This window comes from Vigna umbellata, chromosome 6, assembly GCF_029865625.1.
Source record: "Vigna umbellata cultivar VRB3 chromosome 6, Vumbellata_1.0, whole genome shotgun sequence".
Classification (NCBI taxonomy): Eukaryota; Viridiplantae; Streptophyta; class Magnoliopsida; order Fabales; family Fabaceae; genus Vigna; species Vigna umbellata.
Genome location: NC_142170.1, coordinates 1,126,984 through 1,146,371, shown reverse-complemented (window position 1 = coordinate 1,146,371; position 19,388 = coordinate 1,126,984). Strand labels below are relative to the sequence as shown.

The 19,388-nt window shown below is 40.8% G+C and overlaps 1 protein-coding gene across 1 annotated transcript; it reads right to left on the bottom strand.

Annotated features, from left to right (window-relative positions):
* Positions 1-1,913: 1,913 nt before the first annotated feature.
* Positions 1,914-3,353, bottom strand: LOC148196553 (uncharacterized). Its single transcript, XM_088092669.1, has one exon. It carries the CDS (start codon positions 3,351-3,353, stop codon positions 1,914-1,916), a length of 1,440 nt encoding a protein of 479 aa, XP_087948795.1.
* Positions 3,354-19,388: the final 16,035 nt, after the last annotated feature.

The window sequence follows — 19,388 nt, the reverse complement described above, 5'->3', positions numbered from 1 at the left end:
GCTTTCTTTTCTTCAAGCTTGCTGGGTAGAATCAGCTCTCAAGGGCCGTGGAGTGTGCTGGGCCATGGCTTTTTCGTGCACCTCCCAGAATGCTTCTACTGGACCGCTTGTTGGACGCGTGAATTGGACTAAGGGCGTGATGTGCAAGCAGTTCAATTGCCGAGTGCACCCGTAGAAAAATAAATCCACACTTCTTCTCTCATCTTAGTTTAAAGTATAATTGATGTGGCATTTCTTTTCACCTCCAAATGTCCCAAATAATATCCAACAAATTTCCCTGCAATTAATAATGCAAATAATTAGCTCAAATAATTCAAATTAATTAAAATTTGAATTTCCGATCAAATTAAGCACAATTAAGAAAAATGGGAAAATACTGGACATTTAAGCACAATTCCCTGATTAAATTCGGTACAATAAGCTAAGTGAAATTGAGAAAATATTGACTCATCAAAATAGACCACACTTAGTCTTTTGCACTCCTGGGCAAAATCAAGACGCAGATCAGGGAACAGTTCAAAGGACATCCAGGGTATGACACAAACTTAGCACACAAAAAACAAAGACTCGCAAGGAAACTAACAGAATTTACACAGTCCTCAAAAAATCTGGACAGAGAAAAGAAGTAGACAATTCCAACTCAGAATCAGAGAAAGCAGATACTCATGAAATCATCCAAGCAATTCAAGACATGGCAAAATGATTATTCAGCTCAAGAGGTGAATCAAAAGTAACAAAACCTCACAGATGCACTATCAGTGTTTCTCTCAAGTGTTTAAGGTAAATCAATGTCACTCAATGCACTCGAGAAAGCAATCACAAATAGACTTGGCAAGCCTCTAATATCAACACTCAACCACATACGCATGTTCAAATCAAAAGGTCTTTTCATGGTTGTAATGGGGCCAAGGACAAGGGAGGATATATCTGGATAAGAAGCTACAAACCAAAAGAAATAGAGGAGCAATGGGGAACAAGTGTAAACACAGTCAAATCACACCCAAAACCTCTAATTCAATCCTCTTCTTGACTCCACTATTCACAACAATTTTTTTTTTTTTCATTTTTCTCTATATTTTTTTTTTTTCATTTCTCATCTTGTCTCTTTTCTTTTCTTTTTGTTTAGGACACAACTGTAAGAGACAAGATACACAACATATTTACAGAAACAAAACAAGAAGAGGAACCAACTAGCCAATTCATCAGAATTCCCAAGGAGACCACACTTGTTCCCAGGACACTTCCAAAGCTCCAAAATTCCCTAAGGTTAAGGTTATCATGGTTTTTCACTTAAGGGTGATTAATGAGCTTGAAAACAAAGAACAGGGGAAAAGTATAGGCTCAAGGGGGTTATCAAAGGATTAGAACAAGGTCAGCTTATTTGGCTAGAGAGGCTCAAGAACAAAATTGCCTTTATCACTTCCAAACATGCATATCAATCAAGAATCATCAAAAAGAGTCAAGCCAAGGCATATGTGCAAGCAATCAAGAGACATATCACACATAAGAAAGAACATTAAGTGGCTCAAATCTCACACAGGGTAATTGTCACAATCAATTCAACCTCTCAAACATCATAATCATCTTCCCAAGCAAAGAAAAGCAAGGATTTCAAACCAAGTATCAAGGAAGTGAAGATGAGTCTACAACCTAAACAAAGTCCAAAAGTCAAGAGAAACATGCAAACTGTACACAAGGCACGACAAAAACTACCTAGAAAAGAAAAAATTTAACCAAGAAAACAAAAACTAACAAAGAAAAATAAAAATCTCCCCCAATAGACCACACTTAAACTACACAGTGTCCTCAATGTGTCATAAGCATAAGATCAGAAATCAGAAAAATCAACACATCATGGAAAAGTGCAATAAAAGTAGGGAAAGGGGGAGAAGGGAAAAAGAAAACTCCCCCGGTCATGGTGGCAGTTGCCAATTTTGGACTATCAGGGAGATGTCTTCCGTCATAGGATCCAGCAGGGAAGTTTTGAGGAAGAATTTCTTCATCCTCCAGATTTGATCTAGCAGGGAAATGTCTTCCACAGCTGGATCTAAGAAGCAAAGATTGTTGATGAGTGGGTTCAGCCGGTGCCTATTGATATTCAAACTATTGTGTATGTAAGCACCCTTGTCTTCCACTGTGGGTGTTTGTTGGTCAAATTCATATGTACCTCCTGCAACATGGTTAGTACATTGTGGCTCCAAAGAATTGACACGCAGGGGTATAACACCCAATCCCAGTGTAACAGGCTGAACAACAAATATACTCTCAGAACATGAATCAGTTTCAAATTCAAAAGCAATATCAACAACAGACTCAGATTCATGTTCAGTGCATGGAGAATAAACATTTGGATGTGATAGCAAAAAGTGGTTCTCATCATGCATAGAGGGAGAATTAAAAACATTCTCATCAACAATATAATCATCAACATACCCCTCAAAAGCATAATCATCAACATAATCAAATTGAGGTATGTTTAGCTCCACTTCCCTAAAGATTGGTAAAGTGGTGGAATATGAAAGTGGTCTACCTGGCTCACAATTTCTGCTTATACTTTCCTGGTCCTCCAAATCATCATCAAGATCTATCTCCTCAATCGCAAGAATAGGGACATTTGAAGGTGGGAAAGTAGGTTGCTCAGTGGTAAGCTCATAACTCTGCTCCCCATCTCCTATGTGGACGACACTATCATCATCAGGAATCTGAACAGTCTGAAATGGTGATTCCTCTAAATCATGAGGCTGTTCCTGATTGAGCTGAGTAGCCGTTTGCCCTATCTGATCATTCAAACTCTGAATGACAGCTTGTGTTTCCTGCTGAAACTCCATGATTTCTTGCTTGAACTGAAGATTTTGCATGGTCATCTGCTCCAATAACTCCTTCAATGTAGGTTTAGAAGTAGAAGGCTGAGGAGCTATTTGAGCAGGAGCATCATAAATTTGCATCTGCTGTTGTTGCTGCTGCTTTTGTTGCCTGTTGTTGTAAATGTTCGTAGCATAAGCCTGAGGTGCATCAAAGGCAGCAGGGTACTGCAAAGAAGGACATGCATCTGTGTAGTGGTCATTGGAAGGACAAATATCACATAGTCGTGCAACAGATGCAGATGGAGATGCAGATCTCTGGTTGGTAGTGAACTGTGTCACCAACTTCGCAAGAGAGTCAATCTTGCCTTCCAACTTGCTTTCAAAATCTGATAAAGATTGGGCAACATCATCATGTACGCCCCTCACCAGAGGATGCGCAATATTGTTCTCTTTATAGAAATCAACAGAATAGTCAGAGTACCATGCAGAAGGAGAATCATAAGTATCGGCAGAATAAGCATTATTCACATAACCAGAATAGGTAGACATGGGAAAAGAAAAATACTAAAAATTACGAAACAAATAAAACACAATACATTTATACATGCAACACGCACACACAAAACAGAACATCACATCACAACACAAAACAAAACACAACACACACTAACACAACAAAAACCTAAGACCGAACCGTTGGTCCCCGGCAACGGCGCCATTTTGATGAGAGGGTCGCACCTCCCACAAAAATTGTGCATAAAGAATGCAGTATAGACTAGGAAGTGACTCCTAGGTCGTCTCTCAAGGACCAATTTGGGTTCAGTCTCGGATCAAACACATAGTGGGGGGGGAATTTTGAAAGTGTTTTTGTGATTCGAAAATGATGTAAATTAAGACTGGAAATTAAATTCAACCGAACATAATTGAAAACACTGAAATAAATGAACAAAGCATGATGACCAAACGATCCTACATTGTAACCGAACGATTTCTAAAACAAGTGAGGAAATTGGAAATGCAAAAAAAATAAAGAAGCCGAACAGAATAAATAGCATAATGAACGGAAACAATAAACCGAAATAATAGACATCACAGTGAATTGAAAAGTAAACTAAACAATGCAAAAGATAAATATCCAAATACAACTAAAACTATTAAAATGCAACACTTAAACTGAAACATTAAATGCACAATGTTGTAAACTAAACATCAAAGGCAATTAATCTAAAACAAATAAAAGATATGGATGCAACCCGTGGCCGTGAGCAGCTTCCAAGAGAATTGGAAATTAAAAATGCTTCTAATATGCAACTCTTGGCCGTGACTCACTTGCCTTCTTCAATTAAAAACCCAAAACTTCTTCTCTCAAAGTCAACCACCGGACACAATACACCCACCTACTCCCATCTAATGACCTCTTTATTCCCAAAGAAATAAAGAAAATGAGTGCTACACATTCTGCTGCGTCTTGGCCCGTCCTATCAATCAACACTTTTCTCTTAAAAGAAAATAAAGGCTAAAGAAAATAAAGGCTAATTGTGATAAAAAGAATCCCATCCAAACCGGAAAACCTGTGCTTCATTCTCCTTTGAAAGAAAACGTTTCTCTCTTTTCTCATAAAGCAATGAAAGTGATAAAAAAAAACGTAACAGCGTGCATTACCAACAATTAATCACCGTGCACTTCCAACTTAAGAATCGAAAGTTGTTCTGCTACTTCAGAATAAAAGAAAGAAAATGATAGTAACACAAAATGAAGGTGGCGGCTGGACGTGATTCAGCTCCCTGCACTGTGCACACCAATTTCTCTCCTCACCCGTAACCTTCCATACGTCCCTCTCCGTTCTTCCCCCTCTTTTTTTTTTTTTCTTTCTCTCTTTTCGCCCCAAAAAGAAAATCTCCCTTCCCCAACAAGTGGCGGCTGGATGCCCCCAAAAAAGAACTCTAAAACGAAGGTGCCCTATGGTGGCAGCTGGACTTCTCCATGGGCCCTGCTGGATATGCAACCTCTGGCCCCTCTACTTTTTACGCTACCCTTTTACTGGATGCTCTATTCATCCGCGCACCACCCTTTGCTGCTGTACGGCTTCATTCCATAAAGTTTTGTCCCCTAGCACTTTTGACTTCCTTCAATTAATTAATCACCACAAGAATGCACCTCTTTTCCATTATGTGGGCCGTGACCTATGTGGCATGTGTTGATATGCTTGACAAAATGAATTGTCATGGGCTGTGTTGGGCCGTGTGCAGCTTGCATTTCCAATTGGTTCCCTCCATGCTTCACGGCAAAAATGAATGGTAATGTGCTTTTAGCATGAATTGGCTGTGTGATGTGTATGTGGGTTCCAAGTTTTGCTTCCAAAAATTCATGAAGTGAATGACATGTTCTCCCTCTTTCACGTGCAGCCCCATCCATTCTTTACTTCACTAAAACAGATCCACCTTCTCCACTGGACGGTGCTTGCTGGAATCAAGCTCCAAGGTGCATAAACCAAGTTCTGGAAAAATGAAAGCCACTTCCTCTGCTGGACCGTGAATGTGGCTGCTTTCTTTTCTTCAAGCTTGCTGGGTAGAATCAGCTCTCAAGGGCCGTGGAGTGTGCTGGGCCATGGCTTTTTCGTGCACCTCCCAGAATGCTTCTACTGGACCGCTTGTTGGACGCGTGAATTGGACTAAGGGCGTGATGTGCAAGCAGTTCAATTGCCGAGTGCACCCGTAGAAAAATAAATCCACACTTCTTCTCTCATCTTAGTTTAAAGTATAATTGATGTGGCATTTCTTTTCACCTCCAAATGTCCCAAATAATATCCAACAAATTTCCCTGCAATTAATAATGCAAATAATTAGCTCAAATAATTCAAATTAATTAAAATTTGAATTTCCGATCAAATTAAGCACAATTAAGAAAAATGGGAAAATACTGGACATTTAAGCACAATTCCCTGATTAAATTCGGTACAATAAGCTAAGTGAAATTGAGAAAATATTGACTCATCAATTTGGCCAATAAAAAGGGTTTCAAAAACACGGCCTTTGATCATATGATGCAAAACAAGCAATTGATTCAATCATAGAAAACCTGGGCAAAGTCATTCATGCTTTCAAAGTAATAGCATTCAACAATAACAACTCTGGAGCTCAAAACCTCACATATAAGCTCATTCACATTTGACATGCACATCCTGCTTAATTTCACAATCACAATCATGATATTACACATTTGTTCACAAAGCTTGTGAATCACCTATATAAGCATTTTAATGTGCACATCATCTCAACATCAATTAATCATAAGCATCATTCAGCATTACTTATCACACAATCACAGTTAATAGCAAACCATCACAAGAAACCAGGTTGCACATAGAGTACATCGAACCCTAATCTAAAAACAAAAACAAATAAGTTCAGAAAACTTAAACCACAAAAGCATAATCATATGATAGCATTCATCAGTAAATGCTATCTCAGCTCCTCATCAGTCTGAACTGTCCTCTGTATCTTCCTCTTCTTCCTCATCCTCATCATCATCAAACGCATCCTCCTCCTCAGCTTCATCTTCATCCATGTCTCGGGCTGAAGCTTCAGCTGCTTCAGCTCCTCCATGCCATGGTTCTTCTGGCCAAGCTACCACATTATGGAATTCATCCATAGTCCACCTGTGTGCTGGAGGGGTATCATACATCCCCACTATCATCTCAGCCGTGGCCACCTGCCCTCTGTGGATGGACTGCAACTGAGCACCTATAAGAGACATATACATGTCCCTCATCTGGAATGGTTTTGCCTCATGAGTATCAGCAGAAGTCCTGCTCTGTGCTGGCCTTCTCTCTCTACGAGCCTGGCGTGGTGGCACTGGCTGGGCTGCCTCCTCACCTCCACAGTACTGTCTGTAATAGGCCTCATCTATAGCTTTCCTTGGCCTCTCAAATGGTGGAACAGAAGTGTCCACTCCAGCTAGCTTGCAAAGGTGAGTGATCAAAGAAGGATGTCCCAGTGGTGCTTTGTTGTTTGAGGTGTTAGCACACACACTAATCTCATCAGCTATCACCTGCCCAATATTAACATTCAAGTTTCTGATAACACAGTAGATGAAGAGTACCCTGCTGAGAGTAATATCTGACACATGTGAACATGGCTGAATGTTGGCATGAGAAAATGCCATCCAATACTTTGCAAGAGGAGTCAAATCTGTCCTCCTAATATTAACCACTGAGCCAGATCTATTCCTTTGGAAGTGTCCTCCAGGTATGCACAATACTCTCTCAACATCCTCAAAGTCAGCACCTTCCTCCATGCTAAGAGCAAACTGGCATTGCTCACCAGCCCACACAGTATCCAGAAAGTTATTGATGGAGTCAGGATCATATCTAATAGCATGGCCTCTAACATAGCCCAAATAATTCTCAGCTGGATAATCACCAATCTTCTTTGCATTGGTGTAGAATTCTTTCACCACAGCTATGTTGGCAGGTGATGGATAAGTGGCTAGCTTCCCCCAATCATTCCCTAACACTTGCTCTCCAAATTGAGGAGCAAAGTTAGGTATCATTCCAACCTTTCTCTCCATTAGAAGTCTCCTATCCTGAACCACCCTAAAGTGCTTCTCATGTTTCCTAGAGAGGAACCTGTCATTATGGGGCTGCTCTGGTTCCTTTTCCTTTCTCTTGGTTACCATGGTTTTCAATCTCTTTCCTGAAGAGGATGTCATTCCTGCATTCAAACATAAATCCAAAACCACAGAACATGATGTTAATCATTAGTAAACACAAAACAAAACTCCTTTTGAAGCTAAACCACCGCTGAGGGCCAGAATTACCCCTCAGCGCCACCAGTGCCACATTCAAACACGCAACAAACCAGAAAAAGCAAATCTGGCAGAGTGCCGCTCAGCGGTAAATGCCGCTCAGCGGTGATCTGCAGATTTTTTGCAAATCTCGTTTTTAAACTGTCCTAACTCCACCCAAATGCAATTTTCAGTTTTCCAATTCATAATCAAGCAGTTTAATCGGTTCAAACATCAAATATATCATCAAATCATGCATAGAAATCAAAACCCCTAAATATTCATGCTTTGACAATCACAGTCAATTTCAAGAACCCTAGAATGAACAAAATGCATTTTACTTACTTGGGTGGAGATGCTAGATGATATGAGAATGCTTCCAAACTAGAATGCTCTCTTCCAACCCCAAACTTTGATAGCACACCAGTGAAAAAGTGAATAGAAGAGAGATTTTCTTAAGAGGGAAGAGTGAAAAGATGTGGAAAACCGAGGAGAAGGTGTGTGGAAGTGTTTGTGCAGAGAGAAGTCTGGAAATAAACCCTAAAACGCAGCTTGGGGTATAACAATACCCTAATGGGCTCGGGTCCCGCTAAGGGGAACTAAAGCCCAGTCTGCGAGAGTACCGCTCAGCGGTAAAATACCGCTCAGCGGCACTTTCGTGATGTGCTCCTCTCCTTCTTTTCTTGACCTACGTGCCTTCCCTACTTGTCCCTCATAGGTTCCCTGCAATTCAATATTAAAAATGTTTATGCAAACCCTAACTAAAATAAACAAACAAAAACAATCAATCAACTGGGTTGCCTCCCAGGTAGCGCTTGTTTAACGTCACGAGCCTGACCCAAATTCCACCAGCACCCATCAGTAGGTGTTTCCAACTTACCAGCACCCATCAGTAGGTGCAAAATTTTCTCACCAACACCCATCAGTAGGTGTTACAAACCTAACATCCTTCAGTAGATGCTGGATCCAACAAAAATATTTACAGAATAATATCCACAATTTAAAAGTTACAAAACCAAATCAAAAGTTTTTAAATCCACTGGGTTGCCTCCCAGCAAGCGCTCTTTTAACGTCATTAGCTTGACCCAGTAAAGTTCAAGTTCCATCTTCTGTATAGTTAATGATGTCTTTCCACCAACTTCTCAACTGCTTCCTTTGGACTGTTTTGGTTCTTCTAGAATAAGGAGACTCTATCTCTATCATCTCCTTCTCTTTAAAGCCCTTCACAACCCACAACTTGTTCTTTAGTCTCACATGTGTGCCAAGTTGGGGTCCTCTTTTCTTCCAGTCTCTAGGACTTGCTTCTCCTCTTCCAATATCTTCTTCCTTGGGTACCTGAAACAACAAACAATGGTTACCTGAAACCTCAAGATTTTCTTCTTTACGGCTAGTCATGGGTGCATCTCGAAATGCAGCTTTATAACTAGCTTCTTCCTCCTTTGCTTGCGTCTCATCTTTGAAGACATCTACCACCACTCTCTCCTCTCTGTCCTGGAGCACCACTATACCTTCATTTACATCTATAATAGCCCTGGCCGTTTTCATAAACGGTCTTCCAAGTATGATAGGTATCTTCTCGGTCTCCATCTTCATCACCACAAAGTCTGCCAAGAACTGAAGTTTGCCAACACAAACTATAATGTCCTCTACAATTCCACTTGACTCCTTTGAAGATCCATCGGCCATTACTATTCTAACCTTTGCAGGTTTCATTTTAACCTTGCCAATTTGCTCCAGTAAAGAATAAGGCATCAAGTTAACACTTGAACCTAAATCAAGGAGAGCTTTCTTTACCTTTTTCTTCCCTATAGTACAAGGGATAGAAAAGCTGCCTGGATCAGATGCTTTAGGAGGGAATGGCTCTTTTTTAACAGCTATACACTTCTTTGCTTCCTCATCTCTACGTCTTTTCTTTGTAGAGATGTTCTCATCAGATTTTGTGTAAACTGTGATTTTCTGTAGAATCTGCTCCCAAGGTGCTTCATTATCCAACATATTAAATAATTCTGTGAAATCCATTGGTTTCTCCTGATTTGTTAGAAAAGGAAGAGTGTCCTTTCTTTCTTCTTCTCTTCTCTCTTCTGTTTCATCTTCTTCCAACTCAATGATCTCTTCATTTACACTCTTGACCACTTTGCACTCTTCTCTGGGGTTAACCTCAGTATTAGCCCCAAAGTTTCTGTTGGGTCTTTCTTCCAATTGCTTGGTGATCTGACCCATCTGAATCTCCAAATTCTTTATAGCAGCTTCAGTGCTCTTTTGAGAAGATTCAGTTTTCTGGATGAATTGCTGAAGAGTTTCTTCCAACCTTGTTGATCTGTCATTAAGCATAGATAATTGTTGCCACAAGGTTGGTTGCTGCTGCTGCTTATTATACTGATTAGCCTGCCCAGTTTGTCCTTGGCCAATGCTTGGATGTGGTTTCCAACCCTGATTATAATTCCCTTGATGGTATGGAAACTGATTAGCCATGAAGTTAACATCCTCCACGGCCTCCACTGGAAAAGCACACTGGCCATTTATGTGATCACCTCCACATAGTTCGCACAACTGGGTTTGTATCTGGGCAGCAGACTTCAACTCTTTAGGTAATTGAGCCAAAGTTTTTGTCAGAGTCTCTAGCTGTTGAGTTAGAATTTTATTCTGTGCTAGCAGAGCATCATGCGTTTGTAATTGTAGAACCCCTTTCTGTGGCATAGGAGCTCCTCTTTCATTGTGCAGCTCATTATCACTTATAGCCATATTTTCAATGATTTCAGTTGCTTCCTCTGGAGTCTTCCATTTGATATTGCCTCCAGCTGAGGCATCTAACATCATCTTGGTTTGTGAACCAAGCCCTCCAAGGAAAGTTAGGACTACTTCTTGATCTTCAAAGCCATGCGTGGGAGTTTTACGTAACAAGCTTTTATACCTATCCCATGCATGCCCAAGTGATTCTTCCATGCCCTGCTTGAATGAAGATATCTCTTGCTTTCCCTTAGTCACTTTAGATTGTGGGAAGTATTTATTCAAAAACTTTGCAACCACTGCTTCCCACTCCGTGAAACTTTCTTCTGGAAAAGAGTTCAACCAAAGCTTAGCATTGCCTCCCAATGAGAAAGGAAACAAGCTAAGTTTGATAGCTTCGTCTGGCACCCCATTAATCTTGACCGTGTTACATATCTCATTAAATGTTGTAAGGTGCTCATATGGGCTTTCATGTGATAACCCATTAAATTGATTACTCTTTACCAGTTGAATTAATGCTGGTTTGACCTCCATGTTGGCTGCATTGACTCTAGGTCGAGCTATGCTATTGAAGTGCTGAGGTCCAGCAAGATTAGTGTAATCTGCAAGAGTTCTTCTAGCATTATTATTGTTCTCCATACTCCCTGTGCTATGAACAGAACCTTGTGGTGATGATTGTAGGAGAGTTTCAGGAGAAGGGAAAAGTTCTCTGGACGTTCTAATTCTTCTCCTCCTTCTACTCTCGTCTAGCCCTTCAAGTAGTGGTTCTGTTGTTTTCTTCCTTCTAGTTCGAATTGCCTCCTGCATGCACAAGAAAACAAAACCCTAGAAAAGATTTGTTAGCACAAAAAGATATAGAAGAAAATAAAGATTGAAAAGATATAAGAAGATAAGAGATTTAGAAGATAGAATCAAATAAAATAAAACCTAATCTAAAAAAATAAAATCTAATCTAAAAGATAAAATAAAATAAAATCTAACCTAACCTAAAAGATAGAATAAGAATAAAATAAAATCTAAACTAAAAAGATAAAAAGATAAAATCTAATAAAATAAAATCTAATCTAAAAAGATAAAATAAAATCAAATAAAAACCGAAAAATAAAAAACAGAAAATAAAAACCAGAAAAACAGAAAACAGAAAAAAAATAAAATAAAATCAAATAAAATACAAACTGAAAAATATAAACAGAAAAATAAAATAAATTAAAATAAAAATTCGAAATTTAAAATAAAATAAAAAAAATAAGTCAAAGATAATCAATAATCACACAAATTAACCAGTTAAACCACGAATCCCCGGCAACGGCGCCAAAAACTTGATGGACAAATTTGTAAGCACCAAAATATGATGTCACAAACTTGTTTCACAATCGGCAAGTATGACCGAATCGTTTCAAGTAATAAACTTGGTAAGACCAAGTATCGTTCTCCCAAAGGACTCACGGCCTAGTTTAGTTATGTGATTTGTTGATTAGCTAAGACTTAAGAACACAATAATTGAAGTTTAATATGCAAAGACGAAAATTAAATATGTATGCATGAATTGATCAATGACAAAGACAAAAGATAAACACTTTCAAGGAAATATATGAATGAATATGTTGTTGGGGGTCAATTTCATCTCATCCACTCTCATATATTTTAGGAATTCAACATTCAAATCATCATTGTTAATGCCACTCTCTAATGTACCATTCTAGATGGCTTCTCCCTAATCAAATAGTTCATACAATTCCTAGCATTCCTAATGATTAGTTCATGAGTGCAGGAGCTTAAAGGCAACCAATATAATATTGTCAGTATAATATTGGGAGAAATTCCCCGGATCTAGATTTCCCCGTACGTGTCCGTATCAACAAAACCAATAATCATGCATTAGAATGAGTTAAACAATGCAAGCATTGAGCAAAGAGGAAAAACCCTAACTAATGATGAAAGAAAGCATATGTCTTAATTCAAAGATGTACTCAACAAATCCATATATGAGAGCTTCAAGAGATTACTTTGATTCCCCAACAAACATACAAGGTTTAGTTCACCATATTCATGGTGAACCTAGATGAATAACAATGAAAGTATGAAAGAGATAGAAAAACCCGTGAAAGAGAAGAGGAGAGCTGTCACCATCTCCCAATCTACCCCAAGGGGTGGAAGAGAGAGTGTTTGCTTCGTTTCTGCCAAAGATGCCTAACTATAGGACGTGCAAGCCCTTATATACTAATCTAGAGTTACAAAAGATTACAAAAGTCCAAGCCCAAAAAGTGCCGCTCAGCGGTATTTACCGCTCAGCGGTGATTGCGCGTCTTCTTTCTTCCCCTCAGCGGCCATTTTGCCCCTCAGCGGTTCCAACGTCACCTCTTGAGTGCCGCTCAGCGGTAGTTTGCCGCTGAGCGGTGCCTTCGACTTCTCCTTTTTGCACTCTTTCTTGTCTTTTCTAATGTCCTCTCTCTTATTCTTCACTTCTTTCACCAAATTCACCTCAAAACCTGCACAAAAACACTTAAATCAAGCATAAACCTGTCCAGCTCTCTTATTTCTGAAAATATAAACAAAAGGCATGATTTCAAGCTAGTTTCTAAGTCTAAAGGTTGCTTTTAGTATCAACTTTAAGCATGAAAATAACAGTTTTTCAACTGTTATCATTCATCCACTTCCTTCACTGCTTTTCCACTTCCTCCACTTCGTCAAATTCCTCAACTGCCTCCACTTCCTCCACTTGGTCCACTTCGTCCACTTCGTTAACTTCGTCCACTTCCTCCACTTCCTCAACTTCCTTCACTTCCTCCACTTCCTAAAGTTCCTCAACTTCGTCCACTTCGTCCACTTTGTCCATTTCGTCCACTTCGTGAACTTCGTCCACTTCGTCAACTTCGTCCACTTCCTCCACTTCCTCCACTTCGTCCAATTCCTCCACTTCGTCCACTTCGTAACCTTCGTCAACTTCGTCCACTTCGTAACCTTTGTCAACTTCGTCCACTTCGTCCATTTCGTCAACTTCGTCCACTTTGTCAACTTCGTGAACTTCATCAACTTCGTCAGCTTCGTCAACTTCACCAACTTCGCCAACTTCGCCAACTTCGTCCACTTAGTCTACTTCGTCCACTTCGTCAACTTCGTCCACCTCTTCCACTTCCTCCACTTCCTCAACTTGCTTCACTTCCTCCACTTCCTCCACCTCGTCCACTTCGTGCATTTCCTCAACTTCCTCCACTTCCTCCGCTTCGTCCAGTTCGTCAAATTCCTCCACTTCTCCTCCACTTCCTCCACTTCGTCCAATTCCTCCACTTCCTCCATTTTGCTCCACTTCCTCCACTTCCTCCATTTCCTCCACTTCGTCAACTTCTTACACTTCTTCCACTTCTTCCACTTCGTCAACTTCCTCCACTTCGTCAACTTCATCCACTTCGTCCACTTCCTCCACTTCCTCCACTTCCTCCACTTCCTCCACTTCGTCCACTTCGTCCACTTCTTCCACTTCGTCAACTTCCTCCACTTCCTTGACTTCCTCCACTTCGGCCAGTTCGTCCAATTCGTCAACTTCGTCGACCTCCTCCACTTCCTCCACTTACTCCACTTCTTCCACTTCCTCCACTTCCTCCACTTCCTCCACTTCGTGCATTTCCTCAACTTCCTCCACTTCCTCCACTTCCTCCACTTCCTCCACTTCGTCCAGTTCGTCCATTTCCTCCACTTCGTCCAATTCCTCCACTTCCTCCACTTCCTCCATTTCCTCCACTTCCTCCCATTCCTCCATTTCCTCCACTTCCTCCACATCCTCCATTTCCTCCACTTCCTCCCATTCCTCCATTTCCTCCACTTCGTCAACTTCTTCCACTTCGTCCACTTCTTCCACTTCGTCACCTTCCTCCACTTCGTCAACTTCGTCCACTTCGTCCACTTTGTCCACTTCGTCCACTTCCTCCACTTCGTCCACTTCGTCCACTTCCTCCACTTCCTCCACTTCCTCCACTTCCTCCACTTCCTCCATTTCATCAACTTCGTCAACTTCGTCAACTTCGTCCACTTTGTCCACTTCGTCTACTTCGTCCATTTCCTCCATTTTGTCCAGTTAGTAAACTTCGTCCACTTCTTCCACTTACTCCACTTCTTCCACTTCCTCCACTTCCTCTAGTTCGTCCACTTCGTCCAGTTCGTCCACTTCGTCCAGTTCGTCCACTTCGTCAACTTGGTCAACCTCCGCCACTTCCTTCACTTACTCCACTTCTTCCACTTCCTCCACTTCCTCCACTTCGTCCAGTTCGTCCACTTCCGCCACTTCTCCTCCACTTCCTCCACTTCCTCCGCTTAATCCAATTCCTCCACTTCCTCTACTTCCTCCAGTTCCTCCATTTCCTCCACTTCCTCCATTTCCTCAACTTCGTCCACTTCTTCCACTTCTTTAACTTCCTCCACTTCGTCAACTTCCTCCACTTCGTGAACTTCGTTCACTTCCTCCACATCGTCCAATTTGTCCACTTCCTCCACTTCCTCCATTTCCTCCACTTCCTCCACTTCCTCCATTTCCTCCACTTCGTCAACTTCGTCCACTTCGTCCAATTCTTCCACCTCGTCAACTTCCTCCACTTCCTCCACTTCGTCAATTTCGTCCACTTCGTCCACTTCGTCAACTTTGTCCACTTCGTCCACTTCGTCCATTTCCTCCACTTTGTCCAGTTCGTAAACTTCGTCCACTTCGTCAACTTCATCCACTTCTTCCACTTACTCCACTTTTCGACTTCCTCCACTTCCTCCACTTCGTCCAGTTCGTCCACTTCGTCAACTTCGTCGACCTCCTCCACTACCTCCACCTACTCCACTTCTTCCACTTCCTCCACTTCCTCCACTTCTCCTCCACTTCCTCCACTTCCTCCACTTCCTCCACTTCGTCCAAGTCCTCCACTTCCTCCACTTCCTCCATTTCCTCATCTTCGTCAACTTCGTCAACTTCTTCCACTTCTTCAACTTCCTCCACTTCGTCAACTTCCTCCAATTCGTCAACTTCGTCCACTTCGTCCTCTTCCTCCACCTCGTCCACTTCCTCCACTTCGTCCACTTCCTCCACTTCGTCCACTTTATCCACTTCGTCAACTTCTTCAACTTCCTCCACTTCCTCCACTTCCTCCACTTCGTCCATTTCGTCCACTTCGGCAACTTCGTCCACTTTGTCCACTTCCTACATTTCCTGAACTTCGTCCACTTCCTCCCCTTCGTCTACTTCGTCAACTTCGTCCGCTTCATATACTTCCTCCACTTCGTCCACTTCTTCCACCTCGTCCACTTCGTCAACTTCTTCCACTTCGTCAACTTCCTCCACTTCCTCCACTTCCTCCACTTCGTCCATTTCGTCCGCTTCGTCAACTTCGTCCACTTTATCCACTTCGTCAACTTCTTCAACTTCCTCCACTTCCTCCACTTCCTCCACTTCGTCCATTTCGTCCACTTCGGCAACTTCGTCCACTTTGTCCACTTCCTACATTTCCTGAACTTCGTCCACTTCCTCCACTTCGTCCACTTCTTCCACCTCGTCCACTTCGTCAACTTCTTCCACTTCGTCAACTTCCTCCACTTCCTCCACTTCCTCCACTTCGTCCATTTCGTCCGCTTCGTCAACTTCGTCCACTTCCTCCACATCCTGAACTTCGTCCACTTCGTCAACTTCGTCAATTTCCTCCACTTTGTCCACTTTGTAAACTTCGTCCGCTTCGTCCACTTCCTCCACTTCCTCCACTTCTTTAACTTCGTCCACTTCGTAAACTTCGTCCATTTCCTCCACTTTGTCCATTTCCTCCACTTCGTCCACTTCGTAAACTTCATCCACTTCTTCCACCTCTTCAACTTCGTCAACTTCGTCCACTTGGTCAACTTCGTCCACTTCGTCAACTTCATCCACTTGGTCAACTTCGTCCACTTCGTCAAGTTCATCCACTTCGTCCACTTCCTGGACTTCCTCCACTTCCTCCACTTCTTCCACTTCGTCTAATTCGTCCACTTCGTCCACTTGGTCAATGATGAGTCGTTATTTCTTGAATTATATTTAGTTTATTGCACTTAAATAAACCAGGGAATTGTGTTTAATTGTTTGTTATTTCCCCGTTTTCCGAATTTTGCTTAATTTGGTCGGAAATTTGTAATTGTGCTAATTTGGATTTTCTGAGCTGATTAAGTGCATTTTTGAAGTGCAGGAAAATTTCGGAAATACATTTTGGGACATCAGGAAGAATGCCAAATAAATTCAAGACTCTCCACCAAGACATTTTAAAATTAATTAAATTGTAATTCAGTAGTTTAGAATTTTTGAATCAACTCTTATATTTTGGGTCAATTTTTGGTAAATTAGATTAGACCCAAAATTAGAAATTAATGACTTGGCACCTAGAGTTTTATTTTTGTGGACCCTACCCTAAAAAAGGGGACACACGGTCTTAGAAGTTTGGAGAGCCCAGCCGCCACTGGCCATCTCTCCACTTTTACACTCTCGGTCTTGGTTCTAAGTTTTTTTTTTTGTTTTTGAACGTTTTCAGCATGAATGAAAGGACACTTTGAATTTTTCATTTCATTTTTCTGGATTCATGAGCTTTAATTTTGCTTCCAATCGCCATTGGCAACACGGGATGCATTTCAGTTTTTTTTTATTAGAAAGAAACGCTGATTCAAGAAGTGGTGGCGCTGATTTAATTTTTATTTTAGAAGAGCATGCACGTTGATTTATTGGAAGCACAACAGCTGCACGCGCAAGGTGTCACGGTTGGGATGTGTCACGGCTGATTCAAGTAGGAGCTGGAGCAAGGATGTGGTGCCACGGTTGGAAGCAGCTCTCGGTTTTCATTCCAGCACATAGCTGCGCGCAGAGAAAATGGTGTGCACACTGGAATCAGTTTTTTTCTTTTCATTGTTTTTAGAGATTAGGTGGGAGAAAGATAGATGTCTCGGTTTGAGAGAAGAGCAGAGTAAAGGTGTTAGGTGTCTCGGCTGGAATGGTGTGCAAGGGAATGGAGAAGAGAAACACGGTCACGAAAATTGGAGCTGGAAGAAGAGTAGCTGCACGTCCTGGAATGAGGCACGGGTCTCGTTGATGAAGAGGTGATTAGATGGGATTTGACGTGGAGCTAAGGAGGCAAAGTTGGGTGATTGATAATGAAGAAAAGAAAAGCCCGAGAAGGTGATTTCACGTGAAGAACTGCAGTACGGTGATTCATTTCAAATCCAGCCTTGGGAAGCACACGGATTCAATTTTCATTCAATTAGAATAGGGCTGCTGCCACGTCCAGAGGAGCTCTAAGGGTCTACTTTTATATTATTCTAAATGCTTAATCTTGCACTTAATTTGGTTACAATTTTCATATTGCATACACTTAGGTTTGAATGCTTGTTAATTTTTAAGTGATCTTTGCTTGATTACCATATTCTCCTTTCAATGTTAATTATCACAAAGTTAATTTTCACTCCTTTAAATTGGTTAATTTTCACTCCTTTAATTTAAAAGTAATGTTAGCTTTAGTGACCAACCGCTTTAATTTTGTAATTGAGACCGTTTTTTATATTTCCGTTTGCATTAGTGTCTTATTTAAGTTCAATTGCATTCACAAAAATCTTTCAAAACCCCCCCCACTATGTGTTTGATTGATGGACAAATTTGTAAGCACCAAATTATGATGTCACAAACTTGTTTCACAATCGGCAAGTATGACCGAATCGTTCAAGTAATAAAACTTGGTAAGACCAAGTATCGTTCTTCCCAAAGGACTCACGGCCTAGTTTAGTTATGTGGTTTCTTGATTAACTAAGACTTACAAACGAAATATTTGGGTTTAAAATGCAAGACAGAAAATAAACATGTATGCATGAATTTTGATCAATGGCAAAGACAAAAGATAAACACTTTCAATGGAATATATGAATGAATATGTTGTTGGGGCTCAATTTCATCTCATCCACTCTCATACATTTTAGGAATTCAACATTCAAATCATCATTGTTAATGCCACTCTCTAAAGTACCATTCTAGATGGCTTCTCCCTAATCAAATAGTTCATACAATTCCTAGCATTCCTAATGATTAGTTTATTTTGCGCAGGAGCTTAAGGCAACCAATATAATATTGTCAGTATAATATTGGGAGAAATTCCCCGGATCTAGATTTCCCCGTACGTGTCCGTATCAACAAAACCAATAATCATGTATTAGAATGAGTTAAACAATGCAAGCATTGAGCAAAGAGGAAAAACCCTAACTAATGATGAAAGAAAGCATATGTCTTAATTCAAAGATGTACTCAACAAATCCATATATGAGAGCTTCAAGAGATTACTTTGATTCCCCAACAAACATACAAGGTTTAGTTCACCATATTCATGGTGAACCTAGATGAATTACAATGAAAGTATGAAAGAATAAACCCAATAAAGGTGAAGAGGTAGCCTGAGCATCCAAGATCCTCCTTCAAAGGGGTGAAAGAGAGAGTGTTTGCCTCGTTTCTGCCAAAGATCCTAACTATAGGACGTGCAAGCCCTTATATACTAATCTAGAGTTACAAAAGATTACAAAAGTCCAAGCCCAAAAAGTGCCGCTCAGCGGTATTTACCGCTCAGCGGTGATTGCGCGTCTTCTTTCTTCCCCTCAGCGGCCATTTTGCCCCTCAGCGGTTCCAACGTCACCTCTTGAGTGCCGCTCAGCGGTAGTTTGCCGCTGAGCGGTGCCTTCGACTTCTCCTTTTTGCACTCTTTCTTGTCTTTTCTAATGTCCTCTCTCTTATTCTTCACTTCTTTCACCAAATTCACCTCAAAACCTGCACAAAAACACTTAAATCAAGCATAAACCTGTCCAGCTCTCTTATTTCTGAAAATATAAACAAAAGGCATGATTTCAAGCTAGTTTCTAAGTCTAAAGGTTGCTTTTAGTATCAACTTTAAGCATGAAAATAACAGTTTTTCAACTGTTATCACAACCCCAAACTTAGAACTTTGCTTGTCCTCAAGCAAACAAAATGTAACTCTATCTCCAACCAATTCATATGATGGTTCACTCATTCAAAAATCCTCTCTTTCAAGATAAGTAACAACTTCACTCAAA